Raw genomic sequence first — 18,874 nt, 5'->3', positions numbered from 1 at the left:
GTAAACAAAGTCACATGACCTCAAAATGACGTTTTCTATGACGTGCGACCAGGACAAGACGGTAGTTTTGCCAAAGGCGCCCGTTTGAGGTTAGTTACAACAATGGCGGGTTCGTGTTACTTTCTCAAATTGGCACCTCCGGAGTACGCCGAAAGCCTCATTGACCAACGTGTGTTTTCTTGTTTCTTTGTTTACATTGCTCTGGACTGAAGGTAGTTGAGGCAGGAACTGTTACATTACAAGTTTAAAAGTACATATAGGGTTTTGCTTTTGATTGTTGCTCTTGCTTCGTGTAAATAATTCAGACTCGAGAATTGATGTATTTCTTGTAGTCTATGAACGATATGTTAAATACGTTAAGCAAACTATATATGGGTACATATTCTCCCGAAACTCAGCTATGATTTTTTATTTCTTTTATTTTTTCATTAAAGAAATTTATCATATTCTGCTTCAAAACACTCTCCAGTAGAAGTGTTTTTTTTTTTCCTTGGCTTTTTGCACTCTTTTTAAAGAACGGATTCTAAAGATTCGAGATTCGTAAGATTCGAGGATTCGCTTGACCTTCCTAGGATTGGGATTCGGACCATTGCACTCTGACCAGATTTCTGAGGCTACGCAGAGACCAGGCTCTGAGGCTACGCACGCACCCCTCTGGTTTCTCAATTTTCTCCCGATGAAGGTTCTCGAGCCTAACGCCACAGATCCCAACAGTTCCCGGCGTTCCATTAAACTTATACGCCTGCGAACTATAGTACTCTTTAATTACCAGAAGTGACACTTTTGGGACGGATTCATCGGCTCATTTTTGCGGCAAGAGAATGTTGTACTAAAGTGGTCAGAATTTCTTAGAGGCACATTGCACCTCTCTACAGGTGGTGGATGGGTTGGATCTGGAGCTGCCACCCCGCACCACATTAGACACCAGGAAACAAAGAATATTTTGTCGCGTGTCAGCCCCTTCACGTTGCCCAGTGACACGCTGGGATTGGCCGAGGCCTTCTTGTACGCGTTCCATAGAGAAGTTCTGCCCATGTTGTCTGCAAGGTACTCGTGGGGGTAGTCTGCATAATGCCTTGCCTGCGGAGACTGTTCAATACTCGTGTTGAGACACTTAGTCCGTTTGCCGTACTCGACAGTGCTGCCGAACCAGGAGGTATTTATACCCTTCCCGTCGTAATCTCTTCCCACCAGGTCGTAACCGTGCATCATTTCGTGCGTTACGATTGCACCCAGACCACCGTAGTTCACTTCTGGGGGTGCTCCAAAGGCAAACGCCGGTCTCAACATGATGGCTGGTGGGATTACTATGTCATTGCGCAGAGCTGTGTAAGCAGCGTTTACACGGTACACAGGAGCAGGTGATTCCCCTTTGGTCATAAAATTGTACGTGTCACTCTCTACATATTCCCAGAACTTTGTTGTCTTGAACTTGTTTACTGCCAGGTAGGCATCCATGAAATCGCCCTTCAAGTCCGGGAGTGACTGGTAGAACGCGTCGATTTTTTGGTCACTGCTCAGTTCTGGCACGTAACCAATGCGTCTGACGAGCTCCTTGATCTTTTCTTGTGCTTTGCCTTTAGTTGTAGGATCGAGCCAGGAAGAAGTCCTGAAGGATTCCTTCACCTCCTTGGCTATTTCGTCCGTCATTTGTTCTACAAGATGTATCCTCGAGGCATTGATAAGGTTAAAAAGGACTTTAGAACTGGCAGCATTCGGTAATTCGTTGAGAACATTGTTCAAGCATGTATCTGAATATATGGCTTGCGGAGTGCCAAATAAAGCCGCTCGGTAGAGGTAGTGCGCGCTTCTCCAGGTAAAGTAGCGCTTAAGATCATCATCTTGAACAGCCTTGTTCTTGCCGAACAGGTCTAAGAACAGGAGATATTCCGGCACTGACATGTGACAGGTTCTAGTTCGAAGTTGGTCCCGCGAGTAATTCGCCAGGGCTTCACTCCATTGCATCGACAGGACTGAGTCGTCAGATTCCCATATCGCCGACATTGTAAGGTCACTGTAATAGTATCCGTCCAGGGAGTCGTTAAACATATCCACTATTGTCTTTTCCACGTTCAAGATGTTGCTTACTTCGTGAATTTGACTCGGGAATATCTTCGATAAAACAGTGTTGACATCATTCCGGCGTTGACCTACATTCGTCACTTCCGCTCTCGATTGAGTAAAGTCGTCATGGCTCAATATCAGTATCTGGAACGTTGGGTTGTTCCCCGCCCTCGTTTGTTCCATGGTGAGTATCAGAGGAATATTATAGACAACGAGAAACTTAACAAGGATATACAATGGGCTCAGCACGACGTTGGAGTTGAAGCCCATGCCGTTTCTAATTAAAAATTCTTTGATGGTGCCGGCCAACGACGTGCTGTTCTGTGACTTGACGCAGCTCTGAAAGTAGTAGGCTGATTTTTCATATCCGGTCTGTCCGGAAGCTGGGACGGGGTCACTGCTCAAACCATATTTTATGGGTGGGGTGATGTTGTAGGACAGAACTTCGAGGTTCCCACCTCCAGTGGCTTTGTACCATTGAGACAGTGGCGCGTAAGACAAAGCGCCACCGCAGGAGAAGTGATAGAAGTTTTTGCAAGGATCTTTCGTTGTGTCCACAGATATGTTGATCAGGTACCGCATGTAGTTGCAGTCCTCAGTATCGCACAATTTTGGGGCTCCTGCGGGGGTGGTGCCTGCCGTGCTAAGTGTTGTCGGCGAGGGAGTCGTCGTTGTAGTCGTCGTCGTTGTAGTCGTTGTAGTCGTCGTAGTCGTCGTAGTCGTCGTAGTCGTCGTAGTCGTCGTAGTCGTCGTTGTCGTTGTAGTCGTCGTTGTCGTTGTAGTCGTCGTTGTCGTTGTAGTCGTCGTTGTCGTTGTAGTCGTCGTTGTCGTTGTAGTCGTCGTCGTACTCGTTGTAGTCGTTGTAGACGTCGTCGTACTCGTTGTAGTCGTTGTAGACGTCGTCGTACTCGTTGTAGTCGTTGTAGACGTCGTCGTACTCGTAGTCGTTGTAGACGTCGTCGTACTCGTTGTAGTCGTTGTCGTCGTTGTCGTTGTGGTTGTGGTCGTTGTGGTTGTGGTCGTTGTGGTTGTGGTCGTTGTTGTAGTTGTGGTCGTTGTCGTGGAAGTACTACTTGTAGTCGCTGTTGCAGAAGTTACCGTGGTATTTCTGGCCTTCCTGGTCGTAGTAGTCGGCATGGTAGAGCTCGGTGTCGTGCGCGCGGTGGCCCCTGAAGTCCGTACCGTCGCACTGCTGATGGGACCCGTAGATTTTCCAGTTGTTGTAGGATCATCGTAATCCGCCTGATTGTTATCGGGAGGTTGAGGCGGGACCGGGATCTTAGGCAACACAACGTCACGAGGTGTAATGGTCGTGTCGTCCGACGTTGGACGCAGCCTCTGTCTCACAAACCATATCACGACTATGAATGACAGACCAGTCACTACGAATATTATCATAGCCGCTGCAATGTGAAATCTCTGGGTGGCTTCTTGCTCTTCCTGGCCATCCTGAAAAAGAGGGGAACAGTTCAAGACGAATACATGCTTGGCAAATATTGGAACTGCAGGATACAAGATTTTCATGAAAGGTCCTGTTTTTTTTAAGTGTTTCACCTAAAGTGATAAAAAGTGATAAAGTGATAAACTGGCGACGTACTCGCCGGACGACTGTGGGACTTTCGGCAATTATCTTCTGGAAGCTTTTACCACCATTGAGGAAGGCTTTGTACAATCTGGAAATTTATTTTTGTCTATTGAACTGCCAAGCGAGCCCCGCTATTTTTTTTCTTCTTTTTTTTTTTTTTACCGGAAGTCCTCCACGGAAAACCGCAGACCCAACAAAAACTATGCACAGTATCGCAACAGAAATAGTCGAAAAAGATTTGCAAAAAGTACGCTTTAGACCGCCTGTTTGATTTGCGCAAAGAACTGCGCGCGAAATGTGCGTCCAGAGGAGGAAGTGTCCCCGCCTTCATTTGTTTTGCCCTTCTTGGTGATAAGACGGTTGTTTTGTTTTCTTTGTGGTAAGGCTGTTGTCACCAGGTTCACGGTGAAAGAAGGAAAAAGAAAAGTAAAAAAGAGGCGGGAGCACTTCCTCCTCTCCGCGCATCTTCCATGCGCTGTTTTGCGACAATCAAGGAAAAGGGGTAAAGCGTACTTTTTGTTAATTTTTTTCGACGATTTCAGTTGCGATACTGTGCGTAGTTTTTGTTGTTCTGTGGTCATTCGTGGAGGACGTGGATTTCTGTTAAAAAGAAGTGGGGTCCCCTTGGAAAGTTTCCTTCAAATAAAAATTGTCCACAGCCTCCCTAAATGACGGCAAAAATTTCCAGAAGGTAACTGCGGAAAATCCTACAATGCTCCGGAAGTAGTATACGTAGGTGGAAAGTGCGTTCCCCTAGGAGCCTGGTTCGAACCCCACAGCGTCTGGGCCAACTTCACTCGCAATTTTTCTCCCGCGTGCGGGGGGGTTGCGCGTGGGCGGAGAGCTGTCCGTGCGCTTATCGCTGCGCATTTTCAGCCTGGGTAGACTTCTTTCGCGATTTTTCCGCCATTTTTCCGGCACCATGGGCCATGGTCTTCCAGGGCCTATCGGCACTTGTAATTGAAATTAAAACCCCAATATTGCAATGATGGTGCTCACGTATAGGAATGTTACTTTTTATAATAAAACTTGTAATTTTGATTTTATCATATTGATTAATATCTTTGATGAAATGTGGTGTCCGTTTCTCGTTTTGATATAGTATTGTTGCGCTATTAGTTCCCTACATGTAACTGTTGTTTGCGTGCTGGAGGATAAGTCGGTTTGGTTCCCTATTATCGCTATTTATGTTGTGTTGATACGGATTAGTTGCTGATGTCTGCGCTATTCACTTCATAAGAAACTGATTAAATAAATTTGTATCATGTTGGAATAAGGCATATTCAACTTAGCTTCCCTATTGTGCTCGAAAGTACATCTATCAGAACTTGTAATTGAAATTAAAACTCCACTATTGCAGTGATGGTGCTCACGTATAGGAATATTAGACTAAAATAAAACTTATAATTTTGGTTATAATCATATTGATTAAAAATATCTTTGATTAAATGTGCTATTCCAATTTAATTCTGATTGATTGAAAACGTGTGTATGATTACCATTAAATATTGTGTTTGATTCTTTCTGTGTGATACCTCTTCAATGCTGTTGCGTCATACCTGTAATAAGTATATTCTTTATTATGTGTATTGTATTATGTTTATCGCGTTTCAGGTTTTTTTGCTGGGTTTTTCTCCTTCACACATATTCACAACACAATTCCCGGCACTATTGGCTTTAATAAATATATTTTCACTTGTACTTATGTGCATGGCTATCCTTTGCATGTCTATACTTGCAGGTAAACAGCTCACCGCACACCTGTTTTAGCGGGGAAAAAATTTGCGAGTGAAGTCTGCTTAGGCGGGAATATCGCGAAAGAAGTCGACCCAGGCTGAAAATGCGCAACGATAAGCGCACGTGCAGCCCTCCGCCCACCGGTAAGCCCACGGACAGCTCTCCACTCACGCAGCACCCCCCGCCCGCCGGAAAAACTTCGCCAGTGAGGTCGGCCCAGACGCTGTGGGGTTCGAACCAGGCACCTAGGGGAATGTACTTGCCACCTACGTATACTACTTCCGGTAAGTACGACGCCAGTTAAAATGTTTTATCACTTTAAGTGAAGCACCCTGTATATTCCATTAGTGCATACCGCGTGACTCACCAGACAGACCTGACGACAATTGAATTACCACGAGGAAATTGATCGAACAATAGTCGAACAATGGTCGAAAGGTGAGGGTTCATCGTCCTGGGTTTATGGATGGTACGACTCAATATGTCAAGAGCTTTCTGCCAGTACATCCTGATCATTCAGATTAAACATGGAACACAGCAGGTCAAGGCCTCTCACTGCGTGGAAGTAATTTGTCCGTTCGTTGCTGGCTTCGTCGGCTTTTATTGGACAACGTGTACCTTGAAAGGTGTAGTAAGTGGTTTGTTGCACGGCTCTTGTGGCTCGTTGAACTCCCTCATGCGATCTTTCCCTCTCATGCGATCCTGTCACGTGAGTATGTGTTCAATGGAACACACTTCTTGGCTTTGCCTCAAAGCATGCACAACTAAGCACCACAAGAGCCAGGACAGTCCAAAAGGGGCACCAATTCACACGAGGCGCTTATCTGCTTACATGGTTAGCGCCCATCTCGGCGGTGACTGCCATCTTGCCAGTTCACTAGTGAGACTGATGTTGCCGGTCTCAGCCGAAGTCAACCGCCGCCGAAATGTTGGTACACTCTAAAAACAGAAGTTCGCCGCATAGCAAGCTGTGCGCCAACCATTGCCACGAATGATAGCGTTATCATTTCTGATCCAAAGAGAGAAGTGGGCGTAAGCCTTTTTGTGGCAATTTGGGTATTGCCACAAAAAGGCGTACGCCCCCTCTCTCTTCGAATCAGAAGCGATAACCCTATCATTCTTGGCAACGGTTGGCTCACAGCTTGCTATGCGGTGAAGTGCTGTTTTTAGAGTGTATTGTGAACACCACCCAACTATACATGCCGTTTTCACCGCTTCCGGTACGGTGCCAAAACTACATCCAGCTTCACAGCAAACATTCTCCGCGCCAAGCACTGTGCCGATTGATAGTTATCGCATCTGATATGAGGAGAGAGATTTTTCTGGCAGTTCAAACTGGCCAGAAAAAGGCGTACTCTCTTAAAAATGAACTTTACCACATAGCACGCTCCTAGACAACCATCAATCCCGAGTGACATTGTTCTCTCCCCTGATTTGATGAAAACGGGACGCGTACGCCTTTTTGTGACATTTGTGCAGAAATGTTAATTGTCACAAAAAGGCGTACGTCCCGCGCTTTCCACAAATCGAGAGTGATCACTCTGTGCAATTGTTGGCCTTCAGCGTGCTATGTGGTGAAGCTTTGTTTTAAGAGTGTACGCCTCCAGTTTTCTTAAAAAAGGAAAGCGAAAGGTGAAATCCTACACTCTTAAAAATGAACTTCTGTGCATTGCACGCTGCTAGCCAGCTGCTAGAAGTGATAACAGAATGGTTCGCGGCCATTTCTGACATTTGGCCATTTTTTGTCCTGTTCTTAATTTATAGTGTATTAGTCTAGGTATTTAATGACACTAGTCTGAATAAAGTGTCCGCGTAATGAGATCGCCACAACCCATTCGCCCACGAGATGCATACCCTCGCTCGCATTGTCTGCGCACAAGAGCAATTTAAAACTTCCATAAAGCCACTCTGTACTGAACACAACACAGTGCAATTTTATAAATTATACGAGAGCTTTTTTTTTTCATATTTGCTTTTGGCATAGCCAGGCACCTGGCAAACAAAATTACAACAGTTTTCCGGCATCGCACAGATCATAGATTATGAAATACAGCGAATTTTCTCATTTTATGAGATACTGTGGGCATTTTCAATCTCTTTGGAAACGTTTACGCTCTTCAAGTACTCCATCTCTTACACAGGTAGTGGGAAACCCGCATCGACATCATCGCGTTTGAACTTTGAAGTCATTCCCAGCTGACGTGTAGGATGACGATCGCAAGAAATGGCATTCGGGACCCGACTTACATTACACGCTAATGTCTTTTTCTGTCCGCCTGGTACAGGTATTATGAGATAACATTATAAAACTAAAAAGCAATCACTAAAAATAAATGAAGGCGTTGCGTGCCTTGTCCGTTTCCAATTGAGCATACCTTGCTTGAAGAAGCACTGCCCATATCGGATTCTTCCGAGATCGAAATGGACTGCTGCGGAAAGAATAAGAAATGTGAAACGCATTAAAACCTTACAATGATCTTTATGACCTTAAAAGCATTAACCTTAAAAATATCTTTATAAATGATTAAACTGATATGAAAATGATGGGCACGTACGTACTACTGATATACACGATATACAACCCCACGTTCGTTGTGATTTATCGCGAGACCCCAGCGTCGCACCCGCAAAATGCAAAAAGCCCACCACCACCGGAATTCAAATCCACACCCCTGATTGCCGGTCACAGATTCTCCCACGTTCACGCAGGGTCGCAGGCGGCATCTTTCTTTTCAGACCCCTTGCTTCTCTTTCCAGTGCGGCCCTTTACATTGGGGGGGGGGGGGGAGAAGGGGGCTCTTGTTTATTAGCTTCAAAGGAGGTAAGAACTCCTATCTGCAGGAATTTAGTTACGGGTGTAACAGGTGTAATATTGTTCTTCTACGCTTCGTAATTCTATTTACAATTTATTGTAAATACTTTTCATTCATAACGTGTGCAGCGTTAATACAAAAACAAACTTTTTTTCGGATGTGGGCGAGCAGACGATGAACTTCACCGCATGGCACGCTCCTAGCCAACCATCATCTCGAATGATATCGTTACCTGCCCTGATTTGTTGAAAACGGGAGGCGTACGCCTTTTTTGTGACAATTATGAACAGCATAAGTGTCACAAAAAAGGCGTACGCCTCCCGTTTTCAACAGATCAAGGCACATAACCATATCAATTGAGATGATGGTTGGCTAGGAGTGTGCTATGCGGTGAAGTTCATTTTTAAGAGTGTACCGTCTTCCAGATACCTCTATCCATTGTTACGTCATCTGAAGAATTGTAGCACCCACTCAGACGCCAACGCGGAGGTACACCTAATATTCCGCTCTATACTCTTCACGACATAGCACGCTCCTAGCCAACCATCATCCCGAATGACATAGTTCTCATCCCTGACTTGTTAAAAACGGGAGGCGGAGCCATTTTATTTGTACATAATAAATACATATTAGGCTCCGCCTCGTTATCAACAAATCATGGGCGAGATCGTGGTCATTCGGGATGATGGTTGGCTAGAAGCGTGCTATATATGCGGTGAAGATACGGACCTATCGGATTCATCTATTCAAAAGGTGTCACAGCCAACAAGTTAAAATCTCCGTTTGGAGCCGACACAGTCGGCGGGCTATAGCTTGGTAGAGTTCATAGCGCCTTACATGATGCTGTTATAACGTAACTAATAACTATGCCGGCTCATGGTTAACAGAAAAGTTCAGGCCATTAAAAAATCGGAAAGAAGCCGGTTAAGAAGTGTTAACTCTAACCGGGCATCATACCCTGCCCAAAAAAGCAGTGCCTACGTATGAAGCTCTGCTCAGCACGCTTCGTGAACTCTCTGCCGGCCCCAACGCTCAAACTCAGCTGTATGAGCGCAAGAGAAGCTAGTGCAGAGCGACTTGATTACCTGAGGTGTCATCTCATCCGGTGTAAGCGTGACGTACTCCTCGGATCCCTCGGATCCGAATCCTCCTCGGATTGCTGGGGGTGGCGGTGGTACGATGTTCATTCCTGACAGTGGATTTGAAGCGGCTGAAGGCTGAAGTGGACTTAGTGCACGTGCCTTCTTCTTCGTCGTCGTCCAATGAGATGATAGCCGTGAGCACGTGCCTTCTGCGAGCCCGTCGTCACGCAGTAGTTGATGGTATCTTCTTTTCTTTCTTCCACCTGAGAGGCTGGCGGGGAAAGGCACAACCTGAACCTGAACCTGAACCTGCCGTCCCGTTATCCACCTTGGTATCCAGAGTATCCATGGTATGTTGTTGTTGTTGTTGTTGTTGCTCCTCGAGCGATATGTTGTTGTTGTTGTTCTTGCTCTTCGAGACGGATGGCGCTTATCAGCAAGGGAGATTGGCCAGGACTAATGAGGTGCGGTCATTAGGATGGTAGAAACGAGTTAGAACCGGTTAGAGCTGGAGATGAATGAGATGATACTATGGATGATACCGCAGTCCCTAACGCCGTTATCGGAGGCTCCAAGGGATAGCAGAGATGTCAGGGAGAGCGGAGCACCGAATGGAGAAGAGAGGGGGAACGAGAAGGCGACGACGAATGGTGCCAAAGGAGGGGCGATCAGGGAAGAAGTGATGGACGGTCTCGTCTTGACCGAAGCGCGGGAATGCAGGCGATTCGATGCCAGCACGGTGAAGATAGAAGTGTAACAAGAGGGGAGAGGCACCGAGAGCGCTTTTCAGGAGTTTCGGTCTCACGGCAGCCACAATGCTCAGGTTTCCAACTGAATAAGAGGTGCTCAATGCCAGGACGTGGAGGGCGACGCCGCGAGAGAGAAAGGAAACGTCTGGATAGCGGCCCGAACGATGTCAGCAATTGGAGGAATGATACCCAGGATTCGTCAAGAGAGTGCCATATTAGCCAGGGTGTCAGCGGCTTCGTTGAGCGGGAGGCCGCGGTGGCCAGGAATCCATGTGATAAGGAGATAGGAGATGTGGCTAGGTGCAAAAGCAACTAAGGTGGCGAGCAAGGTGCTTGCTGGGCTCTCGAGGGAGGAAATCACAGTAAGGGAGTCAGAGAGAATGAGCACCATGTTGGAGGCAATGGGAACCTTCAGCAGCGCTAGGAGCATGGCCAGAAACTCACTGTGATAGACCGGTGTGTAGTCAGGGAGGCGAACGGGACAGTGCGAGTCGAGCCGGGGAATGACAATGCCAACACCCGCCCGTTCCTCAGAGGCAGATGCGTCCGTGGCGATGATCTGGTGATTGGGAAAGTGAGACATGTGATTCACAAGTTCTGCTTTCAAGTAACTGAGATGGGCATGTTTGGCATCAGAATGAAAGATGCTGAGAACCTGGACAGAGACCTGCGCGGGGAGGCACAACCGGCTAGGGGACATGGGCAAGCGAAACATTCTATCGGCTATTATTTTTTCTGATGGGATAGCTCCTGAATATGCCTGTCAATTGTCGATAATTAATTTAAATTAATTACTTAGTTGTAAATTAGACACGCTCTTCACATTGGTGGGTAAAAGTGACCTTTACTTGGCAAATTTCCGACTTCAATTCGCAAAGATTGGCATTTTTAAACTTCGGTTACACGACATTCACATCAGGAGGTGGCAAAAACCGTTCACCGCATGACTCTACACTCTTAGAAATGAACTTCACCTCATAGCACGCTCTTAGCCAACCATCATCTCGAATGATATCGTTATCTGCCCTGATTTGTTGAAAACGGGAGGTGTACGCCTTTTTTGTGACACTTATGCTGCTCATAATTGTCACAAAAAAGGCGTACGCCTCCCGTTTTCAAATCAGGGCAGATAACGATATCATTCGACATGACGGTTGGCCAAGAGCGTGCTATGCGGTGAAGTTCATTTCTAAGAGTGTAGGTGGTGTAGTTTTTTTATTATAATTCAATGACACGTTTTCTGGGACTGCCTGTGAGTGAGTGAGTGGGTGAGTGAGTGAGTGGGTGCGTGAGTGTGAGTGAGTGGGTGCGTGAGTGAGTCAGTCAGTGAGTCAGTGAGGTGAAGTGAGTCAGTGAGGTGAAGCCTCACTGAGGCAGAGGTATAAGTGGACATGTAAAGGGGATATCACAGGGTAAATGAAAATAGAGGGAAATAATTTTAAATTGAAGTAGGTCTAAGGTAGCTTACAGTAAGAAGTATACTCTTAACCATGAACGTCACCGCATAGCACGTTCCTATAGCCAACCATCATCTCGAATGATATCGTTTTCTTCCCTGATTTGTGGAAAACGCCTCCCGTTTTCCACAAATCAGGTAAGATGACGATATCATTCCAGATTATGGTTGGCTAGGAGCGTGCTATGCGGTGAAGTTCAGTTCTAAGGGTGTAGGAGCAATTGAAAGCAATTATATGTAATTAAGGCAATTAAAGCAAGAAAGTTGCGTTTAAAGGCAATGAATTTACGATATATGTAATTAAGAGAATGATCTGAAATTACCGACCGTAATCGCAGGTTAACGCATCTCACAAAACCTTCACAAGCGCAGTGCACACGGTTTCCCATTTTTATCTCACATAATTTTCTTTTTTTTAAATTAAATTTCACTTTCTCACCCTGTATGATTCACGGTGTCGAGCTGAGCAGCTGAGAAAAAAGCGCATAAACGTATACCAAGACTGGGTAGTGATGTTCCTTAACGGTACCAAGTCAACCAACTGGTCGTATCGTTAACAGTATATGACCGGCCTCTGACGTACCTTGAAGAAAAAGTACTTTTATTGTCAGCATATATAGCTCTACCAAAATAGACATTTTTTCTGTGGATTCATGGGAGCCCCAGTAGAGCATCGAAATGCCTCGCTAAAGTGAAACGACTGCATGAGAGGAACATTGCACCTCTCTTGCAGGACCGGACCTGGTACCTTCTGACCGCACCAGAGCACGCACCAAGACACGTAGTAGAGTTGGTCCTTCGTTAGAAGCTTCGAAGTTCCCAATTGGGTAGGGAAGCCCTGAGATACCTTCTCGAACGCATTGAGGACAGATCTTTGCCCCAGGACGTCCAGAAGTAGTTCGTTGTTGTCCACCCAGTGTAGTCTTCGCTTTGTCATGGCTTCATTGAAACAGGCCATGCGATCTTGGTATGCAGCGTTACTCTTGTTCGTCCACAAGCGAGTTCGATTTGAGAGACTTTCAAATCCTCGCATAATCTCGTGCGCAAGGTGTCTTCCAAGTGTTGCGAAGTTCACTTCAGGGGGCGCACCGTACGTGAAGAGCGGTCTAATCATGCCGCCTGGCGGAACGGAGACAACGTTTTCCTCCGCTTCGGACACAGTGTTACCTTCCTGAAAAGGCGTGACGATTGGATCACTGCTTAGCATCAGTTCATCATAAAGGACCTGCCATCTGCGTTCTGCCATCATTTTCCTGATTTTGACAAAATCTGCTACGTAGAGACCGGTGAAATCCGGGTAGATGTTCGTCAATATATCGGCCGTTGCTGTTGTGTTGTATCCGACTCGTGTACTTATTAATGAAAGCGTTTCCAGTGAAGCTTTGAGAGATTGGTCGTCCAGCCAAGGAGACGATGTGAAGAAATTCTTGATTTCGGTGATGATGATTTCGGTTATTTTCTTCACGGCATCAATCCTGAACTCATCGACGGCTTGAGAAAGTATCGGAGAAACAGCAGCCCTTGGAAACACAGATGACACAATATCGAAGCATCGCTCGTTCGAAAACATCTCCAGACCCGAACTCTTGAGAAGATAAAGGATTGTCCTCCATGTCATGAATACCTTTAGGTCGTTCTTGGAAAATCCATTGTGACTATCGAACAAATGATGAAACAGCTTCATATCAGATACCCTAATAGATACTATGAAGTGTCCAGGAAGGTGATTATTTGTGTGACGTGCCAGGGTATTGGTCCATCTGTAGCCGAACACACTGTTGTTCTCCAAGAACCCAAAATGTGAAAGAGGTGTCGTGATTCGAGTCTCATAGCCGGTGTTTTTTATCCTTGTCGCGTTGATCACTTTCAAATCCGCCTCCACGATGACACTAGCCAGAGCGGCACCGTCTTCCACGGATAAGACTGTCGATAGTATTCGCGAAACGAAATTCTTAGAGTGGCCTTCTATAATTCGTCGTATTTCCTCAGAATTTTGCGAGGTAAATTCCGGAGTTACGCTCATTGTGATAACAAATCGTGAGTGCCGTCCAGTTCCTCCCGGGCGCACGCTGAACAGTATTGGGATGTCGACTGTCGCCACGAATCGGATCATAATGTCGAGTGGGTCGAAACTGGGTTCATCCGAGAATGATAGACCATAGTAACTTAAAAAGTGCGATATCTCTTTCTTATTCTTGTCGCGGTCTTCGTTGACCTTCAAGCAACCTTGAAAGACTGCAGCGGCCTTTTGAAACGCCGCTTGGTTCTTCAACGGCACTTTCGTCGTTGCGAGGTATTTGTACGTCACGTTCTTGGTTGCTATGTGAACAATTCCGCCGTTGGTCTTTGCGAACATTTCGGGGTGCTTCTTCTCTATCCCGGTACATACGAAAGCGTGGAAGTTCTGGCAAGGATCTTTAGCGTCGTCGATGGATGTGTCAATAAGCCAACGGAAGTACTGGCAGTCCTCCGTGTCGCACCGTTTCTTCTTCCTAGAATCGGTGCCATTCACGAAGGAAGACTTCGTCACCTGTGCTAAGGTAACACAAAGATTTCCGTTAGCTCTTAGCGATTTGTCTCGGATATTGTTTTGCAGCCGCTCCTTGATGAGCCATCCAATGCCGAGGAACGCCGAGATGATGATGTAGCTGATTCCCAGAACTAGAAGGGCATTTTTGCAGCTCAGGTGCCTACCCCTGAAGTGCACGTGCAGAGGTTGTAGAGATTGCTGCGAACATTAATGGAAATATCAGAGTGCGCGCTGAAAGCGTTATGCCAATTAGAAGTGAATGAGACAGAGCGTATGTTTCTGCAAAGTTTCTACAAAAGGTCTGAACCGCCGACCACGTGCTGCAGTCTTGTGGGGAGCGCTTAGTCGCTCGCACCGTACAGGTCCCGACAAAAGTTTACGGAACACGCGAGCGGTGTATTTTCTCCTCGGTACGACACCCTAGCGGCAAGCGGAAGCTGGTGAAATCAGACCAGTCCACTGCCTCAGAGGGGTGGCCGACTGCGCTCTTGGCGCACAGCGGTAGTTTCGGTATGATTACTGTTGTATGCGCCCATGTGCCTCCAAAGTGAGTTGGATTTTACTGCTGTGCTTGCCAACAAGACGTGATTCAACGATTGTTGAGACAGGGAGCTCGCCGCTATCGTTGTGATAACAAGGATGAATCATGGTGGCAACACTTTACGGTGTATTGCTTTTATTGGAAAGCCGTGGTATGTAGACAAGAGAAAGAAATATATCTTGTAAACAGTTACTTTATTATGGACGACGCGTGACGAGCTGATAAAAAATTGAACTCTGGGATTGATAATTGATTGATTTGATAAACAACTGATGTTGAGTTACGAGTTGTTGACGAGCACAACAGTTAAATCCAACTCACTTCGCCGGCACATACAACAGTAATCATACCGAAACTACCGCTGTGTGTCGCTAAGAGCGCAGTCGTCCACCCCTCTGAGGCAGTGAACTGGCCTGATTTCGCCAGCTTCCGCTTGCCGCTAGGGTGTCGTACCGAGGAGAAAATACACCGCTCGCGTGTTCCGTAAACTTTTGTCGGGACCTGTACCACTTGCCGTGTTCATTCTTCTATATAGGTAAGACAATTTCTGCTCTTCTTGAGAGGTTACTTTGTCGCCCCACCTGACTGCATACTTTGTTCATTACGGCCAGTCAACCGTCAGTGCTACGTCTAACGCCTTTACAGCTCTTTGCCAGTGACGCGGGGTCCTTAAAATGTACTTATAGCTATATGCCAACACATGTCATGCCAAAAATTGTGCGGGAACGACGATAACATCGCTTTTAGCCATGACAGACGCTAAGCGTGATCCCTGGATCTGTCCCAGTATCAAGGCCTTCACCGCATAGCACGTTGTGCACCAACCACAGTTCTCGCATGGATATATGTAGGTATGTGCATTCGTTGCCACGAATGATAGAGTTACCGCTTCTGATTCGGAGAGAGGGAGGGGCGTACGCTTTTTTTGCGTGCGCCCCCCTCCCCGAATCAGAACCGGTAACCCTTATCATTCGTATAGCAATGGTTGGCGGACAACGTGCTATGCGGTGAAGTTGTGTTCTGAGAGTGTAGAGGCTATCATGCAGGAGATCATAAAACTTGCACTCTTAAAAATGAACTTCACCGCATAGCACGCTCCTAGCCAACCATCATCTCGAATGATATCGTTATCTGCCCTGATTTGTTGAAAACGGGAGGCGCACGCCTTTTTTGTGACACTTATGCTGTTCATAAGAAAAGGCGTACGCCTCCCGTTTTCAACAAATCAGGGCAGATAACGATATCATTCGAGATGATGGTTGGCTAGGAGCATGCTGTGCGGTGAAGTTCATTTTTAAGAGTGTAGGGTGCAAAGTATTTCGAAGTCCGGATGTAGTTCCGTATCGGGACCACTGGCTTTTTTTAAAGAAAAACGAATAAAAACAAAAATCTAACGCTTTTACGTGAAAGAGGAAGTAATTAGTAACGAAATTCAACAGGAATGTCCCTCGTATATTGCGTAAAATGTATAAAAATTAAATTTTATCGCCGGTTTCTTGATGGCGATCCGCCATCTTGGCTGAGGACCTTACTGACCTAACCCGAGGCACAGTCTCGACGCCCGCACCGCCTAGTGCGTGCCTGGGGGGGGCGGCGCCCCCCCCAGACCCCCCCCCCCCCCCAATCTGTAGAACCTAACTTAACCCAACCTCACTAAAGTGAGGTGATTTAGCCCATTTCAACGACCCTACCTTTCGCAAGACGGCAAGTTTCGAATCCGTTAGGCTTAGCATTCCCGTGTTTCTCCTGCGCTAAAACTGAATCAGATGGGGTTGTTTAAATGCATATAAAAAAACTTCTAGTCCACAGAATTTTATAATTCTTACATTTTTAGATTCAGTATATGATATTCTTCCACTTCTATGCAATATTTACTTTCCTAACCGTTTCAGTAATTTTTAAAAACGAGTGGTCCCGATACGGAACTACACCCCGAAGTCCCATTGCAAGAGCTTTCTTTCACGAATATGGATAGTGTTCTGACCAAAAACTGCACGACAAAATAAAGGAACTTAAAATTGAACAGTGTACGGCCGAAGTCCTAACATTGAAATTCGTGGGCTCCCTCTCATGGCTATCTTCTAGAGGCTTGCTCGAATTCGATATCCTTTCCGCTAATTTTTTCCGCTTATATTTGTCATCACATCAGAATGTGCGACGATACATATTCAACAGGGTGTGAGATCTACATGTGTACAATCAATGTGTACAATGTGCACACCCACATGCACTACACATTCTAATTCAGATTTGCACCTCCTTCGCCTGCGGCGCATGATCCAAGGGAGATGGGTGGGTTCACTTAGAGGCTATGAGAAACGTTAAGCTGAAGAGATTAACCAAATGACGGAATAATGAATTGAGCGGGAAAAGCGATTATGGATGCGGCCAAAGGAAGAATACAGGGAGATACATTGCACCTTACCGTGGTCTCCATCGCGGTTTTTCTTCTCCTGCTTCTTCTTCGTCCGAGCAAAAGATGGCCGCGAGCCACTAAGGGCATAGAACTTCTTCTTCTTCTTCAGCCTCCATCATGCCGTGGCACCGCACTCTTCTTCTTCTTCTTCGTCTTCCTCCGCAGTGGCGCCTAGCACGGGGCAATTGGCCACCGCACCGCACTCTCATATGGGCTGCGTTCCAATACCCCGGTTAGTCGACTGCCTAGCGGTCTAACCAGAAGTGCCGCCATGTTAAATCTCGTTCCAAATCTCGCCAAGTCCGCTATTCAGTCGCCAGTTATACGCCTGACCATCTGACAGCCGGGATGGCTGACAGCGGGAAACGCTAGTACCTGCTGCGCTTGCGCCGTACGCATTTCTTGCGTGAGCAACGAGATGGCGCCATAGGCGCCTCGGCTAGGCAAGCCTGTTCCAATAGTGACAAGCAAAGGGGTCTACTCAGATGCCTAGTCAGGCGGCTTCGCGGCCGCGAGGTATTGGAACGCAGCCATGATTTCTATGACTAAAGGAGATTCTTCTTCAGCCAGGAGGGCAGTGGCCGCTAGCCACAAAGGGCAATTGGCCATGGCAGGTGATGGTGTTGCAGTGGATGTGGTAGTGCTTAACGGGGCTAGCGGCGAGTCAGTCGGCTAGAGCACGACATCCTAGATAAATGGGAGGAAGGCACGCGCAAGTAGCGGTTGGGGTACTAGAAACGACGGCTGAATGTAATAAAGGCGGCGATAGATGCTGGATGCCACAGCCCGGTTCCACCTCACCAAGTGTGAGACCCCGAAAGATAGCAGGGAAGACCAAAGAAAAGGGGGCGCCAAGCATGGACAATGGGCGGACCAAGTAGTCTTGGCGCAGACGGGCGTACAGCCGACAATGGACAAGAAAATGCTCCACAGTCTCGTCTTGGCCGCAGTGGGCGCACGTTGATGAGTTGTGAGTTGTCCACGGAGATTGACCAGGACAATTCTTCTTCTTCTTCCGCCTTAGACGCTGACCGTTACCCCCCTCTTTCCGACTTTTATAAGTCACTCTGACCCCTTGAGGTATCTCCTGACATGTGGTTGTCATCAAGCGGTATGTGTGGCATCGCTTTCGCATGTGTTATCCATTTGGGCAACTGGCACATAGCTAGCTATTTACAGATGTCTCGTTATTTCGGTGCGTTGTCACATCGCGTTAAATGTTTGGTGTATCTGGCTTTATGTACATGTGATGGGCCCCTCGGCTTTCTTTATTATGGAGACTCTACACTATACCACGCGTCGACGAGGCAGAGCCACCACCATCATGACCTTTTCACCTTACGTGTAAATCTACTCCAGTTATTTATTACTTCCGATGCAGAATAGGAACAACGAATGCCTTCAGTTACCATTAGATAACAACTTCGAGGTGATTGGTGCCTGAAGTGATGTGTGACGGCGCGTAAGAGATCGTGCACAAGTTAATTGCACGCGAATTGCGGTGTGGTCCTGGAATCACTCGTGTGGAACTCAGGACCTCTTTTGTGCAGCCCTTGCAAAGGACAAAATTGTTCGTCCTTTTGATGAGAGCTACTTCACTTTCCGCAATTTGCTTTAGTTGCTTTTATTTCAATCGCATCAGCGCGTACAATCGTTAGCAGATATTAGGTGACATGTATTTCTTAAAGGAGATTGGAAAGCACTTGGAAGGTATATGCGTTTACTGCGTCATATGAGCTTAAACTATACCTTCAGGAATCGTCACCCAACATATTTCGTTGGGAAATGCGAATTTATTGAGAATTTGCAAGAGAGCTCGCAGCGGTGACGCCCTCGTCCAGCGGCTGGCATCACTATGAGGTGTTCGTAAAAACCTCCCCACCAAGGTACCTGTCCTGCTA

The 18,874-nt window shown here is 46.6% G+C and overlaps 2 protein-coding genes across 2 annotated transcripts; both read right to left on the bottom strand.

The window, feature by feature from the left end:
• Window positions 1–753: 753 nt before the first annotated feature.
• Window positions 754–9,435, bottom strand: LOC135387536 (neprilysin-1-like). The gene is made up of 3 exons (XM_064616689.1): window positions 9,285–9,435; window positions 7,762–7,815; window positions 754–3,513 (listed from the first exon to the last, which is right to left on the bottom strand). The coding sequence occupies exons 1-3, from the start codon at window positions 9,384–9,386 to the stop codon at window positions 766–768; spliced, it is 2,904 nt and encodes a 967-aa protein (XP_064472759.1). The 5' UTR covers window positions 9,387–9,435; the 3' UTR covers window positions 754–765.
• A 2,635-nt stretch (window positions 9,436–12,070) lies between these two features.
• On the bottom strand, window positions 12,071–17,081 carry LOC135387535 (neprilysin-2-like). Its single transcript, XM_064616688.1, has 2 exons — window positions 16,978–17,081; window positions 12,071–14,214 (listed from the first exon to the last, which is right to left on the bottom strand). The coding sequence occupies exon 2, from the start codon at window positions 13,840–13,842 to the stop codon at window positions 12,109–12,111; it is 1,734 nt and encodes a 577-aa protein (XP_064472758.1). The 5' UTR covers window positions 13,843–14,214; window positions 16,978–17,081; the 3' UTR covers window positions 12,071–12,108.
• Between the last annotated feature and the right edge of the window lie 1,793 nt (window positions 17,082–18,874).

The sequence above is a fragment of the Ornithodoros turicata genome, chromosome 3 (genome assembly GCF_037126465.1).
Source record: "Ornithodoros turicata isolate Travis chromosome 3, ASM3712646v1, whole genome shotgun sequence".
NCBI lineage: Eukaryota > Metazoa > Arthropoda > Arachnida > Ixodida > Argasidae > Ornithodoros > Ornithodoros turicata.
The sequence above is the reverse complement of the archived record's forward strand: the minus strand, read 5'-3'. Positions and strand labels throughout refer to the sequence as shown.

What these genes read in the sequence shown, in the direction of transcription:
- LOC135387536 (XM_064616689.1), bottom strand. Translation starts at nt 9,386, where the DNA reads ATGAACATCGTACCACCGCCACCCCCAGCAATCCGAGGAGGATTCGGA. An exon ending in CGGATGAGATGACACCTCAG is followed by an intron (nt 7,816 to 9,284) that starts GTAATCAAGTCG and finishes TTCTTTCCGCAG; the next exon opens with CAGTCCATTTCGATCTCGGA. An exon ending in GCAGTGCTTCTTCAAGCAAG is followed by an intron (nt 3,514 to 7,761) that starts GTATGCTCAATT and finishes CCTCTTTTTCAG; the next exon opens with GATGGCCAGGAAGAGCAAGA.
- LOC135387535 (XM_064616688.1), bottom strand. Translation starts at nt 13,842, where the DNA reads ATGTTCGCAAAGACCAACGGCGGAATTGTTCACATAGCAACCAAGAAC.